This window comes from Pecten maximus, chromosome 7, assembly GCF_902652985.1.
Source record: "Pecten maximus chromosome 7, xPecMax1.1, whole genome shotgun sequence".
NCBI lineage: Eukaryota > Metazoa > Mollusca > Bivalvia > Pectinida > Pectinidae > Pecten > Pecten maximus.
In genome coordinates, this window is record NC_047021.1 from 472,665 (window position 1) to 496,204 (window position 23,540).

Sequence of the window (23,540 nt, forward strand, 5' to 3'; positions counted from 1 at the left end):
ATAACTAGTAAACTATACTATCAGATGTGAGGGTGTTATAACTAGTAAACTATACTATCAGATGTGAGGGTGTTATAACTAGTAAACTATACTATCAGATGTGAGGGTGTTATAACTAGTAAACTATACTATCAGATGTGAGGGTGTTAACATACTAGTAAACTATACTATCAGATGTGAGGGTGTTAATAACTAGTAAACTATACTATCAGATGTGAGGGTGTTATAACTAGTAAACTATACTATCAGATGTGAGGGTGTTAACATACTAGTAAACTATACTATCAGATGTGAGGGTGTTATAACTAGTAAACTATACTATCAGATGTGAGGGTGTTATAACTAGTAACTATACTATCAGATGTGAGGGTGTTATAACTAGTAAACTATACTATCAGATGTGAGGGTGTTAACATACTAGTAAACTATACTATCAGATGTGAGGGTGTTAACACACTAGTAAACTATACTATCAGATGTGAGGGTGTTACAACTAGTAAACTATACTATCAGATGTGAGGGTGTTATAACTATACGATACTATCAGATGTGGGGGTGTTATAACTAGTAAACTATACTATCAGATGTGAGGGTGTTAACATACTAGTAAACTATACTATCAGATGTGAGGGTGTTAACACACTAGTAAACTATACTATCAGATGTGAGGGTGTTATAACTAGTAAACTATACTATCAGATGTGAGGGTGTAATAACTAGTAAACTATACTATCAGATGTGAGGGTGTTAACATACTAGTAAACTATACTATCAGATGTGAGGGTGTTAACATACTAGTAAAACTATACTATCAGATGTGAGGGTGTTATAACTAGTAAACTATACTATCAGATGTGAGGGTGTTAACATACTAGTAAACTATACTATCAGATGTGAGGGTGTTAACATACTAGTAAACTATACTATCAGATGTGAGGGATGTTATAACTAGTAAACTATACTATCAGATGTGAGGGTGTTAACGCCTGTACCCCATACAAGTTAATGTATGTGGTCTGTGTACAGTATGGTGTCATAGGTACGCCTGTACCCCATATAAGTTTATCTGTTTGGACTGTGGTTTGTATCATAGGTACATCTATACCCCCGCAAAAATGTAGAACACATAAAAATAAATTATTGGAATGATAACCTTAATTATGGTTTCCACACGCATTGCCATTGCGAGCTCTCGGAGTTCGTATCTTAAAAAATTTATTCTTTGATTTTATTAGTGGCCATTGAACATCTTGGATTTGACTAAGTACATATTGGTGTTTTTTAATGATATATTCGTAATGTTTACCTTACGGCACCAGGTAGTTTTGGAATCAGCACTCATCCAACATACATAAAACACTAGAGACCATTATGTGGACTGCGAGGTGTAGAGGGCTGCTGCTGGACTATAACTTAGTCCTCTTGATCTAAAGTGTTCCGAAATAACCGATACAAAACTTCGACACAATGAAATGTCTTATTATTTAATATGAATTAATCGTTGTAAAACCACATAAAGCTAAACATTTGAGTGAATTACACATAGCCATACCTGTTTTACAGAGGCGATCTCTACCGCATCTACTTGAAATGGTCACAGGATCCAGTAACGTCGGTGAATAATCTTTTGATATAATACTGATAAAATTATCTCATGGCCAATGAGCTTTTGTCTGGTCCCTGTGTAAGTTAAAACTCGTGTAAAACAGGTACGCGTCACATATGTGAGATTAAGCGTTAGGAACATGAAACAAAAATATTTTCACATAAAAAAAACGTATACGGAGCATACAATACAATATATACTGCTTTCGGGAAATTGTCCTCGGTGATGTCATTTTTCACGAAATCAAATCGACAGTCAGCTTACAGATCCAATCAAGTCAAGATAAGTATTTTATATTTCACAATCTACAAAAGTCACACTATATTTTTCTGCGCGAACGGGAAAAAGACACCAACATCCTCACTGTACAGGATATCCATAAGGAGGTCGCTAACATCCTCACTGTACGGGATATCCATAAGGAGGTCGCTAACATCCTCACTGTACAGGATATCCATAAGGAGGTCGCTAACATCCTCACTGTACAGACATCCTCACTGTACAGGATATCCACAAGGAGGTCGCTAACATCCTCACTGTACAGGATATCCATAAGGAGGTCGCTAACATCCTCACTGTACAGGATATCCATAAGGAGGTCGCTAACATCCTCACTGTACAGGATATCCATAAGGAGGTCGCTAACATCCTCACTGTACAGGATATCCATAAGGAGGTCGATGCTATATTGTATCATATAATTATCGATTGAAGGACGCAATATCTTAAAAGATACTAATTAAATTTTTGTTCTGTGGGTGGCTTACACAAAATCCTGATTTCTTTATGAACTGTATTAATCAGTAAGTAATTAATTTCCCTGTTTAATGGGGTCGAAATAAAATTTGGCGAGACATATTTACCCAAGATCGTTTGTTTTCGTGAATAATACATCACCGAAAATAATTATCTCGTGGATTAGAAGTGATTTCCTGGTATTAATACATGTGTGATTAACAACATAACATTGGAATGGTAAACACTCGGTATTCTCGGGCTAGTCTGTCTTCCGTGTTGCTTCTTTAATGTAGAATGAGAGTCAGTGCTTATGAAATCAAGTTGAAAGTCTTCACTAAAATCGTCATATAATACGTATTGCATTTCAATCATCTGCATAGTGGCTAGCCGGAGTTTACTGTGGCCCTGACACGAGATTTAGAAAGTCTGATAGAGAGGTGCCTGGTGTAGTGCTCATCTTAGAATGCCCCAACAACTGACAATTATATGTCATAATGTCTAAGTGTGGTGTTAGGACCAGAGGAAACTCGGGTAACACAGTAGCTATTTCAAATCATCGCTAGGATATTCATTTTTACCGAACCACGGAAATGAGTTTTAGTAGTGAAAGCACCGAATGAGTGTGAGTGAGCTTGAGCACAATATTCATGAATACGGACTGGGATTCCCATGACAACATAATTATGTCACGTGTCTAAATATGGTAACAAAAATGGTTACCGACTTATCTTCCGCAGGAAACCCCATGATCCACAACATTTCTCGTGAACCATTACTCGAAAGGGGACTCGGGTGTATCGCTCATCTCACTACCTCCTCACATTCCTCCTAAATAACAATTTCCTTCTCATCGAGACGTAAATCCCCTCAGACAGGCACAGGAAGTGCCACACGAACAATGTTATCACAGGTCTCGGGTCTTTAGATACTGTTCAAGTCTTCGGAGAGGCGGATGCTTTGACACCCAACTCTCGCACAAACTGCTGGGATCCGCCGACACACGACATGGATGTTCCGATGGCCTGGTTTATAGAAAAGACACCATACTTTCTGCTCTCTTTGTCTTTATGATGACTTGGTTTTTCCTGTGGTGTGAAAAGACTATGTTCAGAATGAATACATCTTGGTGAATGTTTGTGTCGACTGCTGATCAGTTCGGCGTTTCGTTTGTTGGATATTATTTGGAATAGTTCCTCCGGGGTTATAAAGGTTTCTCGGTCCTGTGCACAAATATAAGGAAAGGAGTCAGGCTTGTGTTTGAGGACAGAAAATTAGTAAGCACTCCACTGAGCATGCGCAGTTATACTCCATAACTAGATCGTACATGAGCGAGTTCGATCAGAAACTAATAGTAGATACAGGGCCTGTTCGTGTATGCGGATAAACCGATCTGTCAGTTTTTAAATGTAATATTTCAAACATACAAATGTGTATCTTGACGGACCTGCAAATGTTAATACAGGCCTTGTTAGTCTTTGTCAAGGCTCGCCCGAAAACAATATAAAATCAGCAGGTCAGTCTTTATCATAAACGAACAACAACCGTTTGGATCGTACAAACGAAAACGGCCTTGGTCTAACTAGAGTAGGAGCTAACTCATGATGATCACTTTGGTTATTTATAATGCGCATGTGTACAGAAACAAGAAGTTAAGGTGCGCATGTCTAGTCGACAATGGTCATACCATTGCTTTACTTTGGTCTGACCATGGCAACTAGACTTCATTTGCGCATGCGTCATCATTTGGAAGCACGGCAGTTGGGTTGTTGTATATGTAATGACATTAGAGGGAACAGTCGGACTAAAGTAAATCATTGGTGATCGAACTCGCTTACATGAACTTGTGACTACCACATGCGTTTGCATATAAAATGTTAATCTAAAGATTGATATGGCAGGGTCTGTGTACTGTAAAATCTACTCAGATCCCTTTAAATAGATCAGATTAACAGCTTTTATACAAACCTCTGTGGTGACTAATGTGTTAGACATGGAAACGAGAGTATCAATCGAGCTACTCTATGATACAACACTTAGACGTGGTATGTGTAGGAGTACAATGGTAGTGTGTTTAACAGTAGGAGTACAATGGTAGTGTGTTTAACAGTAGGAGTACAATGGTAGTGTGTTTAACAGTAGGAGTACAATGGTAGTGTGTTTAACAGTAGGAGTACAATGGTAGTGTGTTTAACAGTAGGAGTACAATGGTAGTGTGTTGACAGTAGGAGTACAGTGGTAATGTGTTTTACAGTAGGAGTACAATGGTAGTGTGTGTTTAACAGTAGGAGTACAATGGTAGTGTGTTTAACAGTATGAGTACAATGGTAGTGTGTTTAACAGTAGGAGTACAATGGTAGTGTGTTTAACAGTAGGAGTACAATGGTAGTGTGTTTAACAGTAGGAGTACAATGGCAGTGTGTTTAACAGTAGGAGTACAATGGCAGTGTGTTTAACAGTAGGAGTACAATGGTAGTGTGTTTAACACTAGGAGTACAATGGTAGTGTGTTTAACACTAGGAGTACAATGGTAGTGTGTTTAACACTAGGAGTACAATGGTAATGTGTTTAACAATTATGTCAATGGTTGTTTCATAAAAAAAGATGAAATATGCTATATCTTACCTAAATGAGGTTATACCTCATACCTTTATGTAAAAAGTCCGATATTACAGATTAATTAGGTTGACTTTGTTAGACGTCCTATTAACATGCCAGGGTTAGGGTTAACACAATAAACGCTACTTTAATCATGATTGTGTTTAGCGCCGTTTCTCGTACATGAAGAAAGACAAAGGTAAATGTTTTCTCTAAGGTATAACTACTTTACTCAAAAACAACGTTTTTATAATTGAAATGCCTCCCGATATGCCATATTTGTGCAATGTCATTCACGGCCTCCTCTAGACATTTGCGAGCATAACGGCATGGTTATTTCGTCCAATATTTTTTTTTTTTTTTTTTTTCGAAAATAACAAGCAGCTTATCAAATTACGTGTTAACGCCAAAACCCATGGTTAGCCATGATCGATACTAACAATTTATCAAGTTACTTCTGTTTCATTACATCAGAGCAATGATTTAATACGCTACTTGGATCAACCCTACAGCACGTGATCCTCTTTGTTTCCAAACTAGATAGATACCCTGAAATCACACTTTGTCGATGCACGCTATCGTAAATGTCAAAAAGATCAATTTCGTCCTTACCTCCTGTTTTATTATATCTCGTTCTATGCAGGACTAAACATTTCTTTGTATTAGTAGAAAACAAATCTGCTCACGCGAGCTAGATTTCCGCACGTGAGCTAGCTTTCACGTGCATGATTCTTTCACAGAGTTTGGAAAGGTAGGTAAAAATAGGGCAAGCTGTTTGGCTGTCTGACAACAAACATGAATGCATTTATATTGACGAGTAAATTGTCGGCTATTTTAACACGTGGTTAAACAACAGGAAACAGAGGATCTTGGTGCAGCACGAGATACCATCATTAAAAAGAGGATATGTGTTACGGTGTGAACATCCCAAACATTACGGCGCTCATAACAACTTAAAACACTTAATATATCTCTCTATTTAATCTTACTGTTATGAAAAACGGGAAATTAAACTAGCCTTGTTTCACTGTGAAATGTTTATTGGTCTATAAAGTTCGGCGTAAAAGAACATTCTGAACTCGACTGGATGTAAACATGGGTTATGAATTGCGCATGCTGAACTTGACCTAGTTGAATTTAAGAGGCAACAGTTGCGCATGCTTATTTTGTCAAATTTATCGACATTTTACAAGCTTGTTAAATACAGATCTATTTTACGTCAGGCAAAGGAAAGTTTAGATCAGCATTACAGACAATTTCCATGTCTAACATTCCTACATCTTACGTCCCTCAAACCAGACAGATATTTATCTAATGATAAAAAACCTAGTTTAGGTCTTTATAAATAAAAACATACATAGACGTTAAAAAAACTACTCCATAAAGATCTATACCGATGTTTTATTATATCATTAATCAATTTATATCTAAAAAATGCATGTATTTAGTCGTATATGAAATAATGACTAAATGTATAACTGTTTATCTTATTTGACAAGTACAAATATCAACATATCTCGGATGCAAAATAACAAGCTGAAATTTCTCTATAAATACATGCGAAACACAAGGACAAAGGTATCTAAGATCGGTAAGGAGTGGCCATGCACCAAACATGTGTTGCGGAAGAAGGCTAAATTCGGAATCAGCTCATCATATAGTACATCGTATGTGTTATTTTTGTTAACAGAACGTGGACTGTTAGAGGAACGAAACTGACTTAAATGAATGTTATTTAGGAAGCTACGAACCAACTGCTTTACAAAAATAAAACCGACAGGGTTATTCTTAGCCATGATAAACATTGGCCTTCACCATATATCACAATGTTTTTGTTCAAACTCCCGCCCAACCCACTAGGAAAACAATCTGTGATATATAGCTGTACCTAAACACACAAAAATCAATGATATATAGCTGTACCTAAACAGACACAAGTCTATGGTATATAGCTGTACCTAAACAGACAAAAATCTATGATATATAGCTGTACCTAAACAGACACAAATCTATATATATAGCTGTACCTAAACACACAGAAATCTATGATATATAGCTGTACCTAAACACACAGAAATCTATGGTATATAGCTGTACCTTAACAGACACAAATATATGATATATAGCTGTACCTAAACAGACACAAATCTATGATATATAGCTGTACCTTAACAGACACAAATCTATGATATATAGCTGTACCTAAACACACACAAATCTATGATATATAGCTGTACCTAAACACACACAAATCTATATATATAGCTGTACCTAAACACACACAAATCTATGATATATAGCTGTACCTAAACACACAGAAATCTATGGTATATAGCTGTACCTTAACAGACACAAATCTATGATATATAGCTGTACCTAAACACACAGAAATCTATGATATATAGCTGTACCTAAACACACAAAAATCTATTATATATAGCTGTACCTAAACACACAGAAATCTATGATATATAGCTGTACCTAAACACACAAAAATCTATGATATATAGCTGTACCTAAACACACACAAAAATCTATGATATATAGCTGTACCTAAACACACAGAAATCTATGATATATAGCTGTACCTAAACAGACACAAATCTATGATATATAGCTGTACCTAAACATACAGAAATCTATGGTATATAGCTGTACCTAAACACACAGAAATCTATGATATATAGCTGTACCTAAACACACAAAAATCTATGATATATAGCTGTACCTAAACACACAGAAATCTATGGTATATAGCTGTACATAAACACACAAAAATCTATGATATATAGCTGTACCTAAACATACAGAAATCTATGGTATATAGCTGTACCTAAACAGACACAAATCTATTATATATAGCTGTACCTTAACAGACACAAATCTATGACATATAGCTGTACCTAAACAGACAAATATCTATGATATATACCTGTACCTAAACACACACAAATCTATGATATATAGCTGTACCTAAACAGAAAAAAATCTATGATATATAGCTGTACCTAAACAGAAAAAAATCTATGATATATAGCTGTACCTAAACAGACAAAAATCTATGATATATAGCTGTACCTAAACAGACAAAAATCTATGATATATAGCTGTACCTAAACACACACAAATCTATGATATATAGCTGTACCTAAACACAAACAAATCTATGATATATAGCTGTACCTAAACAGACACAAATCTATGATATATAGCTGTACCTAAACAGACAAATATCTATGATATATAGCTGTACCTAAACACACACAAATCTATGATATATAGCTGTACCTAAACAGACAAAAATCTATGATATATAGCTGTACCTAAACAGACAAACATCTATGAAATATAGCTGTACCTAAACAGACACAAATCTATGATATATAGCTGTACCTAAACAGACACAAATCTATGATATATAGCTGTACCTAAACAGACACAAATCTATGATATATAGCTGTACCTAAACAGACAAACATCTATGAAATATAGCTGAACCTAAACAGACACAAATCTATGATATATAGCTGTACCTAAACAGACACAAATCTATGATATATAGCTGTACCTTAACAGACACAAATCTATGATATATAGCTGTACCTAAATAGACAGAAATCTATGGTATATTGCTGTACCTAAACATACAGAAATCTATGATATATAGCTGTACCTAAACAGACAGAAATCTATGATATATAGCTGTACCCAAACAGACACAAATCTATGATATATAGCTGTACCTTAACAGACACAAATCTATGATATATAGAGTATACATAAACACATAAAAACCTATGGTATATAGCTGTACCTAATCATACAAAAATCTATGATATATAGTTGTACCTAAACAGACACAAATCTTTGATATATAGCTGTACCTAAACAGACAAAAATCTATGATATATAGCTGTACCTTAACAGACACAAATCTATGATATATAGCTGTACCTAAACAGACACAAATCTATGGTATATAGCTGTACCTAAACAGACACAAATCTATGGTATATAGCTGTACCTAAACAGACACTAATCTATGATATATAGTTGTACCTAAACACACAAAAATCTATTATATATAGCTGTACCCAAACACACAAAAATCTATGATATTTAGCTGTACCTAAACAGACACAAATCTATGATATATAGCTGTACCTAAACACACAAACATCTATGATATATAGCTGTACCTAAACAAACACAAATCTATGATATATAGCTGTACCTAAACACACAAACATCTATGATATATAGCTGTACCTAAACAGACAGAAATCTATGATATATAGCTGTACCTTAACAGACACAAATCTATGATATATAGCTGTACCTAAATAGACACAAACAGACACAAATCTATGATATATAGCTGTACCTAACAGACACAAACAGACACAAATCTATGATATATAGCTGTACCTAAACAGACACAAATCTATGATATATAGCTGTACCTAAACAGACACAAATCTATGATATATAGCTGTACCTAAACGGACACAAACAGACACAAATCTATGATATATAGCTGTACATAAACAGACAGAAATCAATTATATATAGCTGTATCTTAACACACACAGATCTATGATATATAGCTGTACCTAAACAGACAAAAATCTATGATATATAGCTGTACCTAAACAGACACAAATCTATGATATATAGCTGTACCTAAACAGACACAAATCTATGATATATAGCTGTACCTAAACAGACAAATATCTATGATATATAGCTGTACCTAAACACACACAAATCTATGATATAGCTGTACCTAAACAGACAAAAATCTATGATATATAGCTGTACCTAAACAGACAAACATCTATGATATATAGCTGTACCTAAACAGACACAAATCTATGATATATAGCTGTACCTAAACAGACACAAATCTATGATATATAGCTGTACCTAAACAGACACAAATCTATGATATATAGCTGTACCTAAACAGACAAACATCTATGAAATATAGCTGAACCTAAACAGACACAAATCTATGATATATAGCTGTACCTAAACAGACACAAATCTATGATATATAGCTGTACCTTAACAGACACAAATCTATGATATATAGCTGTACCTAAATAGACAGAAATCTATGGTATATTGCTGTACCTAAACATACAGAAATCTATGATATATAGCTGTACCTAAACAGACAGAAATCTATGATATATAGCTGTACCCAAACAGACACAAATCTATGATATATAGCTGTACCTTAACAGACACAAATCTATGATATATAGAGTATACATAAACACATAAAAATCTATGGTATATAGCTGTACCTAATCAGACAAAAATCTATGATATATAGTTGTACCTAAACAGACACAAATCTTTGATATATAGCTGTACCTAAACAGACAAAAATCTATGATATATAGCTGTACCTTAACAGACACAAATCTATGATATATAGCTGTACCTAAACACACACAAATCTATGATATATAGCTGTACCTAAACACACAAAAATCTATTATATATAGCTGTACCTAAACACACACAAATCTATGATATATAGCTGTACCTAAATAGACACAAATCTATGATATATAGCTGTACCTAAACATACAGAAATCTATGGTATATAGCTGTACCTAAACACACAAAATCTATTATATATAGCTGTACCTAAACAGACAAAAATCTATGATATATAGTTGTACCTAAACAGACACAAATCTATGGTATATAGCTGTACCTAAACAGACACTAATCTATGATATATAGCTGTACCTAAACACACAAAAATCTATTATATATAGCTGTACCCAAACACACAAAAATCTATGATATTTAGCTGTACCTAAACAGACACAAATCTATGATATATAGCTGTACCTAAACACACAAACATCTATGATATATAGCTGTACCTAAACAGACACAAATCTATGATATATAGCTGTACCTAAACGGACACAAACAGACACAAATCTATGATATATAGCTGTACATAAACAGACAGAAATCAATGATATATAGCTGTATCTTAACACACACAGATCTATGATATATAGCTGTACCTAAACAGACAAAAATCTATGATATATAGCTGTACCTAAACACACAGATCAATGATATATAGCTGTACCTAAACAGACACAAATCTATGATATATAGCTGTACCTAAACAGACACAAATCTATGATATATAGCTGTACCTAAACAGACACAAATCTATGATATATAGCTGTACCTAAACATACAGAAATATATGGTATATAGCTGTACCTAAACACACAGAAATCTATGATATATAGCTGTACCTAAACACACAAAAATCTATGATATATAGCTGTAACTAAACACACAGAAATCTATGGTATATAGCTGTACATAAACACACAAAAATCTATGATATATAGCTGTACCTAAACATACAGAAATCTATGGTATATAGCTGTACCTAAACAGACACAAATCTATGATATATAGCTGTACCTTAACAGACACAAATCTATGACATATAGCTGTACCTAAACAAACAGAAATCTATGATATATAGCTGTACCTTAACAGACACAAATCTATGACATATAGCTGTACCTAAACAAACAGAAATCTATGATATATAGCTGTACCTAAACACACACAAATCTATGATATATAGCTGTACCTAAACAGACAAAAATCTATGATATATAGCTGTACCTAAACAGACACAAATCTATGATATATAGCTGTACCCAAACAGACACAAATCTATGATATATAGCTGTACCTAAACAGACACAAATCTATTATATATAGCTGTACCCAAACACACAAACATCTATGATATATAGCTGTACCTAAACACACACAAATCTATGATATATAGCTGTACCTAAACACACACAAATCTATGATATATAGCTGTACCTAAACAGACACAAATCTATGATATATAGCTGTACCTAAACAGACACAAATCTATGATATATGACTGTACCTAAACATACAGAAATCTATGATATATAGAGTATACATAAACACATAAAAATCTATGGTATATAGCTGTACCTAATCAGACAAAAATCTATGATATATAGTTGTACCTAAACAGACACAAATCTTTGATATATAGCTGTACCTAAACAGACAAAAATCTATGATATATAGCTGTACCTTAACAGACACAAATCTATGATATATAGCTGTACCTTAACAGACACAAATCTATATATATAGCTGTACCTAAACACACAAAAATCTATGATATATAGCTGTACCTAAACAGACACAAATCTATGGTATATAGCTGTACCTGAACAGACACAAATCTATGGTATATAGCTGTACCTAAACAGACACTAATCTATGATATATAGCTGTACCTAAACACACAAAAATCTATTATATATAGCTGTACCCAAACACACAAAAATCTATGATATTTAGCTGTACCTAAACAGACACAAATTTATGATATATAGCTGTACCTAAACACACAAACATCTATGATATATAGCTGTACCTAAAAAGACACAAATCTATGATATATAGCTGTACCTAAACAGACACAAATCTATGATATATAGCTGTACCTAAACACACAAACATCTATGATATATAGCTGTACCTAAACACACAAACATCTATGATATATAGCTGTACCTAAACAGACAGAAATCTATGATATATAGCTGTACCTAAACAGACACAAACAGACAGAAATCTATGATATATAGCTGTACCTAAACAGACACAAACAGACACAAATCTATGATATATAGCTGTACCTAAACAGACAGAAATCTATGATATATAGCTGTACCTAAACAGACACAAATCTATGATATATAGCTGTACCTAAACGGACACAAACAGACACAAATCTATGATATATAGCTGTACATAAACAGACAGAAATCAAAAGAAAGTATCTGCTGATTACGATCCAAACTTCCTCCGACAAGAGGTTCTGATACCCACTTTTACGTCCTGGCTGCCTCTGCGTTGGTGGTTGTCATGGTTACTCTGATGTTTGCTGCTGCTGGTACTACTGCTGCTGTGGCTGGGACCTGTACAGAATACGAGAATGATAAATTACGTCAACAACTTGTTTACACTCAAGTGATGCTTCAAATGATATATACGTAACATCAAATTATAAGGATTACAACATAAAACACCGATAAGTAAACAACATATAATACTGACATAAAAACGAGGAACAGCAACAGAGATTATCGACATGGTAACGGGCGTAAACAACAGAGAATACCGACATCAAAGCGAGGGTAAACAACAGGGATTATCGACATAATAACGAGGGGAAATCAAAATTTATAAAACGAGAGAAAACAACAGACAATACCGATATAATAATGAAACTACAATTCTAACTCTAAAATAACACAGAATACCGACATGATAACGAAACCGTAATTCTAACTCAAAAACAACATAGAATACTGACATAATAACGAAACCGTAATTCTAACTCAACCCAATAAAACGAGGGGAAACAATAGAGCCTAGCGACGAAACCGTATTTCTAACTCAAATACAAGAGATACAACAGAGAATACTGACACGAAAATGACACTGTAATTCTAACTCGAATTTACAACACGAGGGGGAAATAGGGACATTCGAGTACAAATAGGTTTTCATGGAGATCCATGAAAATGGATATAAGACCAATATCCCCCTAAATAGAAGACAAAGAAAAACAACCCTTTCAGGTTCTGCTGGTGGCCCACGTTAAGTCGCCTTCTACAAACAACATAGTGTGATACAGCGGGCCTTGTTCTTAGGTTCTCTTTTGTCTCCTGAATTTGGCTCTCCTTTGTCTCCTGACTTGGGCTCTCCTTTGTCTCCTGACCTGGGCTCTCCTTTGTCTCCTGACTTGGGCTCTCTTTTGTCTCCTGACTTGGACTCTCTTTTGTCACTTGACTTGGGCTCTCTTTTGCCTCCTGACTTGGGCTCTCCTTTGTCTCCTGACTTGGACTCTCCTTTGTCTCCTGACCTTGGCTCTCCTTTGTCTCCTGACTTGGGCTCTCCTTTGTCTCCTGACTTGGGCTCTCCTTTGTCTCCTGACTTGGGCTCTCCTTTGTCTCCTGACTTGGACTCTCTTTTGTCACTTGACTTGGGCTCTCTTTTGCCTCCTGACTTGGGCTCTCCTTTGTCTCCTGACTTGGGCTCTCCTTTGTCTCCTGACTTGGGCTCTCTTTTGCCTCCTGACTTGGGCTCTCTTTTGTCTCCTGACTTGGGCTCTCCTTTGTCTCTTGACTTGGACTCTCCTTTGTCTCCTGACTTGGGCTCTCTTTTGCCTCCTGACTTGGACTCTCCTTTGTCTCCTGACTTGGGCTCTCTTTTGTCTCCTGACTTGGGCTCTCCTTTGTCTCTTGACTTGGACTCTCCTTTGTCTCCTGACTTGGACTCTCCTTTGTCTCCTGACTTGGGCTCTCCTTTGTCTCCTGACTTGGGCTCTCTTTGTCTCCTGACTTGGGCTCTCTTTTGTCTCTTGACTTGGGCTCTCCTTTGTCTCCTGACTTGGGCTCTCCTTTGTCTCCTGACCTGGGCTCTCCTTTGTCTCCTGACTTGGGCTCTCTTTTGTCTCCTGACCTGGGCTCTCCTTTGTCTCCTGACTTGGGCTCCCTTTTGTCTCCTGACTTGGGCTCCCTTTTGTCTCCTGACTTGGGCTCTCCTTTGTCTCCTGACCTGGGCTCTCCTTTGTCTCCTGACTTGGACTCTCCTTTGTCTCCTGACTTGGACTCTCCTTTGTCTCCTAACTTGGGCTCTCTTTTGTCTCCTGACTTGGGCTCTCTTTTGTCTCCTGACCTGGGCTCTCCTTTGTCTCCTGACTTGGGCTCTCCTTTGTCTCCTGACCTGGGCTCTCCTTTGTCTCCTGACTTGGACTCTCCTTTGTCTCCTAACTTGGGCTCTCCTTTGTCTCCTGACTTGGGCTCTCTTTTGTCTCCTGACCTGGGCTCTCCTTTGTCACTTGACTTGGGCTCTCTTTCGTCTCCTGACTTGGACTCTCCTTTGTCTCCTGACTTGGGCTCTCTTTTGTCTCCTGACTTGGGCTCACCTTTGTCTCCTGACCTGGGCTCTTTTGTCCCATTCTGCAAGGGGTCTCACATGTACAGTTAGTCGTCTCATACGACAGTGAGTACAGATCGTCATGTTTACGTACAAACCTATTTACACGCGTTTGACTTCATGTCTGAGTACAGCGTTCGATCCCGATACAGTAGATGAAGATACCCTGATGAACTCCGACGTCATGATGTACACAGACACAGATTCCAGGTTGTTTTAAGATCGTTTTAGCTTTCGATTGAACATCATCTCAGTGCATACAAACCGGGTTGTTTCACACATTAAGTAGCAGGGCTTGTATTTGACAACCTATGAAGCCTTGTTATCAGTTTATGTCACAAAAGAAGCTGGCTAACTATTCCTGATACACATCTCTCGCCTGCAATGATAGCTCCCTGACGCCGACCACTAGGGTATTTGATATGAAATAGACAGGCTCGCGTCCCCTTGGTGCACACTCCTGGCTTGTTAATGCACAGACCTGTCATTCTTCTGATGTGCCAGAAGCTATACAAGCTCATTGGTTCATTAACGATATTATCGCAACAACATTGCTAATCACACTGAAGAAGGTTACTCCAACAATGTTAGATGATAACACGGCGAGAACCTTATGACAGGCCCTGTATAACCTCTAACTTCCCAAGACGGATTTACACTAAGCAGAATGTCAAATTTTCAAAGTCAGGATTTTGATCATGTCAAGCAAGTAATTTACGTTTAAGTGTTTAACGGTGTCATGTTATAACCTCTTTTTCATGAATTCATCATTAAATGCACAAACACAGCACTGAAAGACACAATCACGACTATTTACATTTCCAGACTTCATTCCGGTAACAACTCGGACTAAAAATGGCGGTCCGTTAAATGCAAAAATGGAATATAAAGCAAAACAAACGAAAGGCTATTTGCTTTGCACTTTATATTTGTTCCGCATGGTAACACACATTTCGTATCTTTTACAACCAATGTCGCCATGTTCGAAATAGGTTACATGAAGCGGTGGAATGATGTAGCAAAGTGTTTTGTGTCAACATATTATTAATTTGGTCAGACTTGGTGATTGGACTGTTTAAATGTACACACCGTTGTAACCAAGTTTATATCTATAAATACGGATATTGTTGTCCCTTTCCTTCCGCCTTGAAATCAGGGCGGAACTTAGCAGTGTTATCTAGGGTCGGGTTGGCGTTAGAACCTTGAGCTAGCTGAAGTAGGGAGAAGATTTATTAGAAAGCTTGGTGTTGGACGCATGTCGTTGTGTTTAAAACATGTTATATGATTGACAGTGATCGTTTTATTATCAAAAGTAGAATGTTCTGATCATTCCGATTAAACTGCATCGTTGTACGGAGATATATTTGGCGAGGGGGTTTTTACCGAAATATTCTGCACATCACATCGGATAGATATGAAACTGGTCGTTATAATGTTTGATACATAAAACATATTTCAATATCTGTATTAAATCGATGATATCTACAAATATTATATGTATACATATATATGTGTGTGTGTGTGTGTGTGTGTGTGTGTGTGGGTGTGTGGGTGTGGGTGTGGGTGTGTGTGTGTGTGTGTGGGTGAGGGTGTGTGTGGGTGAGGGTGTGTGTGTGGGGGGGGGGGTTGTGTGTGTGGGTGAGGTTGTGTGTGTGTGTGTGTGTGTGTGTGTGTGTGTGTGTGTGTGTGCGTGCGTGTGTGTGTGTGTGGATGGGTGGGTGGGTGTGGGTGAGGGTGGGTGTGTGGGTGGGTGAGGGTGTGGGTGTGGGTGGGCGTGTGTGTGTGTGTGCATTCATATCACACATCCTTATCCTAATATTATGTTACTGTTTATATACATAGAGGATATCTTACACTATCTTCAGTAATAACAAATATATTTCACGAGTGGGACTAATATTTTTGATATATTTCACGAGTGAGGCTAATTTTTTTATATGTTTCACGAGTGCGATATATATATAATTGTCAAGTAGTAATAACGACAGTACAGACAAGTAAATTGTCGAATTTTCGAGGCAATCTGCCCCTTTATCAAGACACAGGTAAATTACATACGATCACATATAAACATGGAACAGTTACACACATATAGTAGGTATAAACAACAATAAGTATCGGTATGTTGTGAAAACGATCCCCTCGGCCGATAATTAATTCGCCGAGAGCCTATTATAATTAACTAGAAAACATCTTAGGTGGTGTACAGATGGTAAAAGTAAATAATAAATAATATAACTAAAAGGTTTAACAAAATAACATCGCGAGTTGAATCGATGTGATGGCGGTGCGTGCCTTGTAGTGAATGTTTTTGTTTTTCAACGCGGTAGGTTCATTTCGACATAACAAACATCCTTATACTTATCAAATTTAGTAGTAATATAACGTAAAGTTATTCATCAAATCCATCACGTATTTCGTCAAACACCACTACCTCGTGAAAAGCAGTTGGCAGTCGGAACACAGTGTTATAAAAATGCCAGATATTTAGTATAGCGGGCGGTATAATGAGTCGACTAGCACAACCTCGGTCTTGTATTGGTACAGTCATCTAGACATGTGTAGCTAATCACTATCATTGATAGGCATAACATAGGTATAACAATAGCTGGCCAAAGAGCATCCAACATCAATCTCTTTGTACATGTAGACTCCGCAGAAATTATCACAAACACTGCCACATGTGGGCGGGCTTTATTTACACCCATTGTACCAGGGAACTGCTAATTTGTGTTGATTTGCGGCGTTTAACCGACAAAACAGTTTCCAGTTGTTTTGCTTTATTTAAAATGCTTGTTTTTCAATTTTCGAAAATGGCCAGTGACCGACACCTTTTCTTGTTTTGTTTGTTTCACTAGGTTCTTAGGAGATAAAGATGAAGCCACATCAAACGTATATATATCGTGTAACCCGTGTATACTGTACGTACGTATATATATCGTGTAACCCGTGTATACTGTACGTACATATATATATCGTGTAACCCGTGTATACTGTACGTACGTATAGATATCGTGTAACCCGTGTATACTGTATGTACGTATAGATATCGTGTAACCCGTGTATACTGTACGTACGTATATATATCGTGTAACCCGTGTATACTGTACGTACGTATATATATCGTATAACCCGTGTATACTGTATGTACGTATAGATATCGTGTAACCCGTGTATTCTGTACGTACGTATATATATCGTGTAACCCGTGTATACTGTACGTACGTATATATATCGTGTAACCCGTGTATACTGTACGTACGTATATATATCGTGTAACCCGTGTATACTGTATGTACGTATAGATATCGTGTAACCCGTGTATACTGTACGTACGTATATATATCGTGTAACTCGTGTATACTGTACGTACGTATAGATATCGTGTAACCCGTGTATACTGTACGTACGTATATATATCATGTAACCCGTGTATACTGTATGTACGTATATATATCGTGTAACCCGTGTATACTGTATGTACGTATAGATATCGTGTAACCCGTGTATACTGTACGTACGTATATATATCGTGTAACCCGTGTATACTGTACGTACGTATAGATATCGTGTAACCCGTGTATACTGTATGTACGTATAGATATCGTGTAACCCGTGTATACTGTACGTACGTATATATATCGCGTAACCCGTGTATACTGTATGTACGTATATATATCGTGTTACCCGTGTATACTGTATGTACGTATATATATCGTGTAACCCGTGTATACTGTTCGTATATATATCGTGTAACCCGTGTATACTGTACGTATATATATCGTGTAACCCGTGTATACTGTACGTACGTATAGATATCGTGTAACCCGTGTATACTGTACGTACATATATATATCGTGTAACCCGTGTATACTGTACGTATAGATATCGTGTAACCCGTGTATACTGTACGTACGTATAGATATCGTGTAACCCGTGTATACTGTACGTACGTATATATATCGTGTAACCCGTGTATACTGTACGTACGTATATATATCGTGTAACCCGTGTATACTGTACGTATGTATAAATATCGTGTAACAAGTATATACTGTATGTACGTATATATATCGTGTAACCCGTGTATACTGTACGTACGTATATATATCATGTAACCCGTGTATACTGTATGTACGTATATATATCGTGTAACCCGTGTATACTGTACGTACGTATATATATCGTGTAACCCGTGTATACTGTATGTACGTATATATATCGTGTAATCCGTGTATACTGTACGTACGTATAGATATCGTGTAACCCGTGTAAAGTTTATGTACGTATAGATATTGTGTAACCCGTGTATACTGTACGTATAGATATCGTGTAACACGTGTATACTGTACGTACGTATATATATCGTGTAACCCGTGTAAATTGTACGGTGTGTGGCAAAAATGTACATTTCGGAACACCTTCACCGCGAACATAGCACATCGAATCAAAAGGCGTTGACATCGCCATTCGATCCCGAACGGATACGTAAACAACCATAACCTACCCAAACAAAAAATAAAACAACCGTAACCAAACCCAAACGAAAAATAAAAAAAACGTAACCAAACCCAAAGTAAAATTAACACAACCGTAACCCAAACCTAAAGTCAAAATAACACAACCGTAACCAAACCTAAAGTCAAAATAACACAACTGTAACCAAACCCAACAAAAATAACACAACCGTAACCAAACCTAAAGTCAAAATAACACAACCGTAACCAAACCTAAAGTCAAAATAACACAACCGTCACCCAAACCTAAAGTCAAAATAACACAACCGTCACCAAACCTAAAGTCAAAATAACACAAACGTCACCAAACCTGAAGACAAAATAACACAACCGTCACCAAACCTAAAGACAAAATAACACAAACGTCACCCAAACCTAAAGTCAAAATAACACAACCGTAACCAAACCTAAAGTCAAAATAACACAAACGTCACCAAACCTAATGTCAAAATAACACAACCGTCACCCAAACCTAAAGTCAAAATAACACAACCGTAACCAAACCTAAAGTCAAAATAACACAACCGTAACCCAAACCTAAAGTCAAAATAACACAACCGTAACCAAACCTAAAGTCAAAATAACACAACCGTAACCCAAACCTAAAGTCAAAATAACAACCGTAACCAAACCTAAAGTCAAAATAACACAACCGTAACCCAAACCTAAAGTCAAAATAACACAACCGTAACCCAAACCTAAAGTCAAAATAACACAACCGTAACCCAAACCTAAAGTCAAAATAACAACTGTAACCAAACCTAAAGTCAAAATAACACAACCGTAACCAAACCTAATGTCAAAATAACACAACCGTAACCCAAACCTAAAGTCAAAATAACACAACCGTAACCAAACCTAAAGTCAAAATAACACAACCGTAACCAAACCTGAAGTCAAAATAACAACCGTAACCAAACCTAAAGTCAAAATAACACAACCGTAACCAAACCTAAAGTCAAAATAACACAACCGTAACCCAAACCTAAAGTCAAAATAACACAACCGTAACCCAAACCTAAAGTCAAAATAACACAACCGTAACCAAACCTAAAGTCAAAATAACACAACCGTAACCCAAACCTAAAGTCAAAATAACACAACCGTAACCCAAACCTAAAGTCAAAATAACAACCGTAACCAAACCTAAAGTCAAAATAACACAACTGTAACCAAACCCAACAAAAATAACACAACCGTAACCAAACCTAAAGTCAAAATAACACAACCGTAACCAAACCTAAAGTCAAAATAACACAACTGTAACCAAACCCAACAAAAATAACACAACCGTAACCAAACCTAAAGTCAAAATAACACAACCGTAACCAAACCTAAAGTCAAAATAACACAACCGTCACCCAAACCTAAAGTCAAAATAACACAACCGTAACCCAAACCTAAAGTCAAAATAACACAACCGTAACCAAACCCAAAGTAAAAATAACACAACCGTAACCCAAACCTAAAGTCAAAATAACACAACCGTAACCAAACCTAAAGTCAAAATAACACAACCGTCACCCAAACCTAAAGACAAAATAACACAACCGTAACCCAAACCTAAAGTCAAAATAACAACCGTAACCAAACCTAAAGTCAAAATGACTCAACCGTAACTCAAACCTAAAGTCAAAATAACAACCGTAACCAAACCTAAAGTCAAAATAACACAACCGTAACCGAAACCTAATGTCAAAATAACACAACCGTAACCCAAACCTAAAGTCAAAATAACACAACCGTAACCCAAACCTAAAGTCAAAATAACAACCGTAACCAAACCTAAAGTCAAAATGACTCAACCGTAACTCAAACCTAAAGTCAAAATAACACAACCGCAACCCAAACCTAAAGTCAAAATAACACAACCGTAACCCAAACCTAAAGACAAAATAACACAACCGTAACCAAACCTAAAGTCAAAATAACAACCGTAACCAAACCTAAAGTCAAAATAGCACAACCGTAACCAAACCTAAAGTCAAAATAACACAACCGTAACCAAACCTAAAGTCAAAATAACACAACCGTAACCAAACCTAAAGTCAAAATATCACAACCGTAACCAAACCTAAAGTCAAAATAACAACCGTAACCAAACCTAAAGTCAAAATAGCACAACCGTAACCAAACCTAAAGTCAAAATAACACAACCGTAACCAAACCTAAAGTCAAAATAACACAACCGTAACCAAACCTAAAGTCAAAATATCACAACCGTAACCAAACCTAATGTCAAAATAACAACCGTAACCAAACCTAAAGACAAAATAACACAACCGTAACCCAAACCTAAAGTCAAAATAACAACCGTAACCAAACCTAAAGTCAAAATGACTCAACCGTAACTCAAACCTAAAGTCAAAATAACACAACCGCAACTAAACCTAAAGTCAAAATAACACAACCGTAACCAAACCTAAAGTCAAAATAGCACAACCGTAACCAAACCTAAAGTCAAAATAACACAACCGTAACCAAACCTAAAGTCAAAATAACACAACCGTAACCAAACCTTAAGTCAAAATAACACAACCGTAACCAAACCTAATGTCAAAATAACACAACCGTCACCCAAACCTTAAGTCAAAATAACACAACCGTAACCAAACCTAAAGTCAAAATAGCACAACCGTAACCAAACCTAAAGTCAAAATAGCACAACCGTAACCAAACCTAAAGTCAAAATAACACAACCGTAACCAAACCTTAAGTCAAAATAACACAACCGTAACCAAACCTAATGTCAAAATAACACAACCGTCACCCAAACCTTAAGTCAAAATAACACAACCGTAACCAAACCTAAAGTCAAAATAGCACAACCGTAACCAAACCTAAAGTCAAAATAACACAACCGTAACCAAACCTAAAGTCAAAATAACACAACCGTAACCAAACCTAAAGTCAAAATATCACAACCGTAACCAAACCTAAAGTCAAAATAACACAACCGTAACCAAACCTAAAGTCAAAATAACAACCGTAACCAAACCTAAAGTCAAAATAACACAACCGTAACCGAAACCTAATGTCAAAATAACACAACCGTCACCCAAACCTTAAGTCAAAATAACACAACCGTAACCAAACCTAAAGTCAAAATAGCACAACCGTAACCAAACCTAAAGTCAAAATAACACAACCGTAACCAAACCTAAAGTCAAAATAACACAACCGTAACCAAACCTAAAGTCAAAATAACACAACCGTCACCAAACCTAAAGTCAAAATAACACAACCGTAACCAAACCTAAAGGTCAAAATAACACAACCGTAACCCAAACCTAAAGTCAAAATAACACAAACGTCACCAAACCTAAAGTCAAAATAACACAACCGTAACCAAACCTTAAGTCAAAATAACACAACCGTAACCAAACCTAAAGTCAAAATAACACAACCGAAACCCAAACCTAAAGTCAAAATAACACAACCGTCACTAAACCTAAAGTCAAAATAACACAACCGTAACCCAAACCTAAAGTCAAAATAACACAACCCAAACCCAAACCTAAAGTCAAAATAACACAACCCAAACCTAAAGTCAAAATAGCACAACCGTAACCAAACCTAAAGTCAAAATAACACAACCGTAACCCAAACCTAAAGTCAAAATAACAACCGTAACCAAACCTAAAGTCAAAATGACTCAACCGTAACTCAAACCTAAAGTCAAAATAACACAACCGTAACCCAAACCTAAAGTCAAAATAACACAATCGTAACCCAAACCTAAAGTCAAAATAACACAAACGTCACCAAACCTAAAGTCAAAATAACACAACCGTAACTCAAACCTAAAGTCAAAATAACACAACCGTAACCCAAACCTAATGTCAAAATAACACAACCGTAACCCAAACCTAAAGTCAAAATAACACAACCGTAACACAAACCTAAAGTCAAAATAACAACCGTAACCCAAACCTAAAGTCAAAATAAACAACCGTAACCAAACCTAAAGTCAAAATAACACAACCGTAACCCAAACCTAAAGTCAAAATAACACAACCGTA

At 36.4% G+C, this 23,540-nt stretch overlaps 1 protein-coding gene across 1 annotated transcript; it reads right to left on the minus strand.

Annotated features, from left to right (window-relative positions):
- Positions 1-12,993: 12,993 nt before the first annotated feature.
- Positions 12,994-15,187, minus strand: LOC117330997 (S-antigen protein-like). The gene is made up of 2 exons (XM_033889589.1): positions 15,167-15,187; positions 12,994-15,024 (listed from the first exon to the last, which is right to left on the minus strand). The coding sequence occupies exons 1-2, from the start codon at positions 15,185-15,187 to the stop codon at positions 13,567-13,569; spliced, it is 1,479 nt and encodes a 492-aa protein (XP_033745480.1). The 3' UTR covers positions 12,994-13,566.
- Between the last annotated feature and the right edge of the window lie 8,353 nt (positions 15,188-23,540).

Bases quoted from the DNA above. Each gene is read 5' to 3' on its own strand.
- LOC117330997 (XM_033889589.1), bottom strand. From the start codon at position 15,187: ATGACGTCGGAGTTCATCAGG. The intron at 15,025-15,166 runs GTATCTTCATCT...GACCCCTTGCAG, and splicing joins TGACGTCGGAGTTCATCAGG to AATGGGACAAAAGAGCCCAG.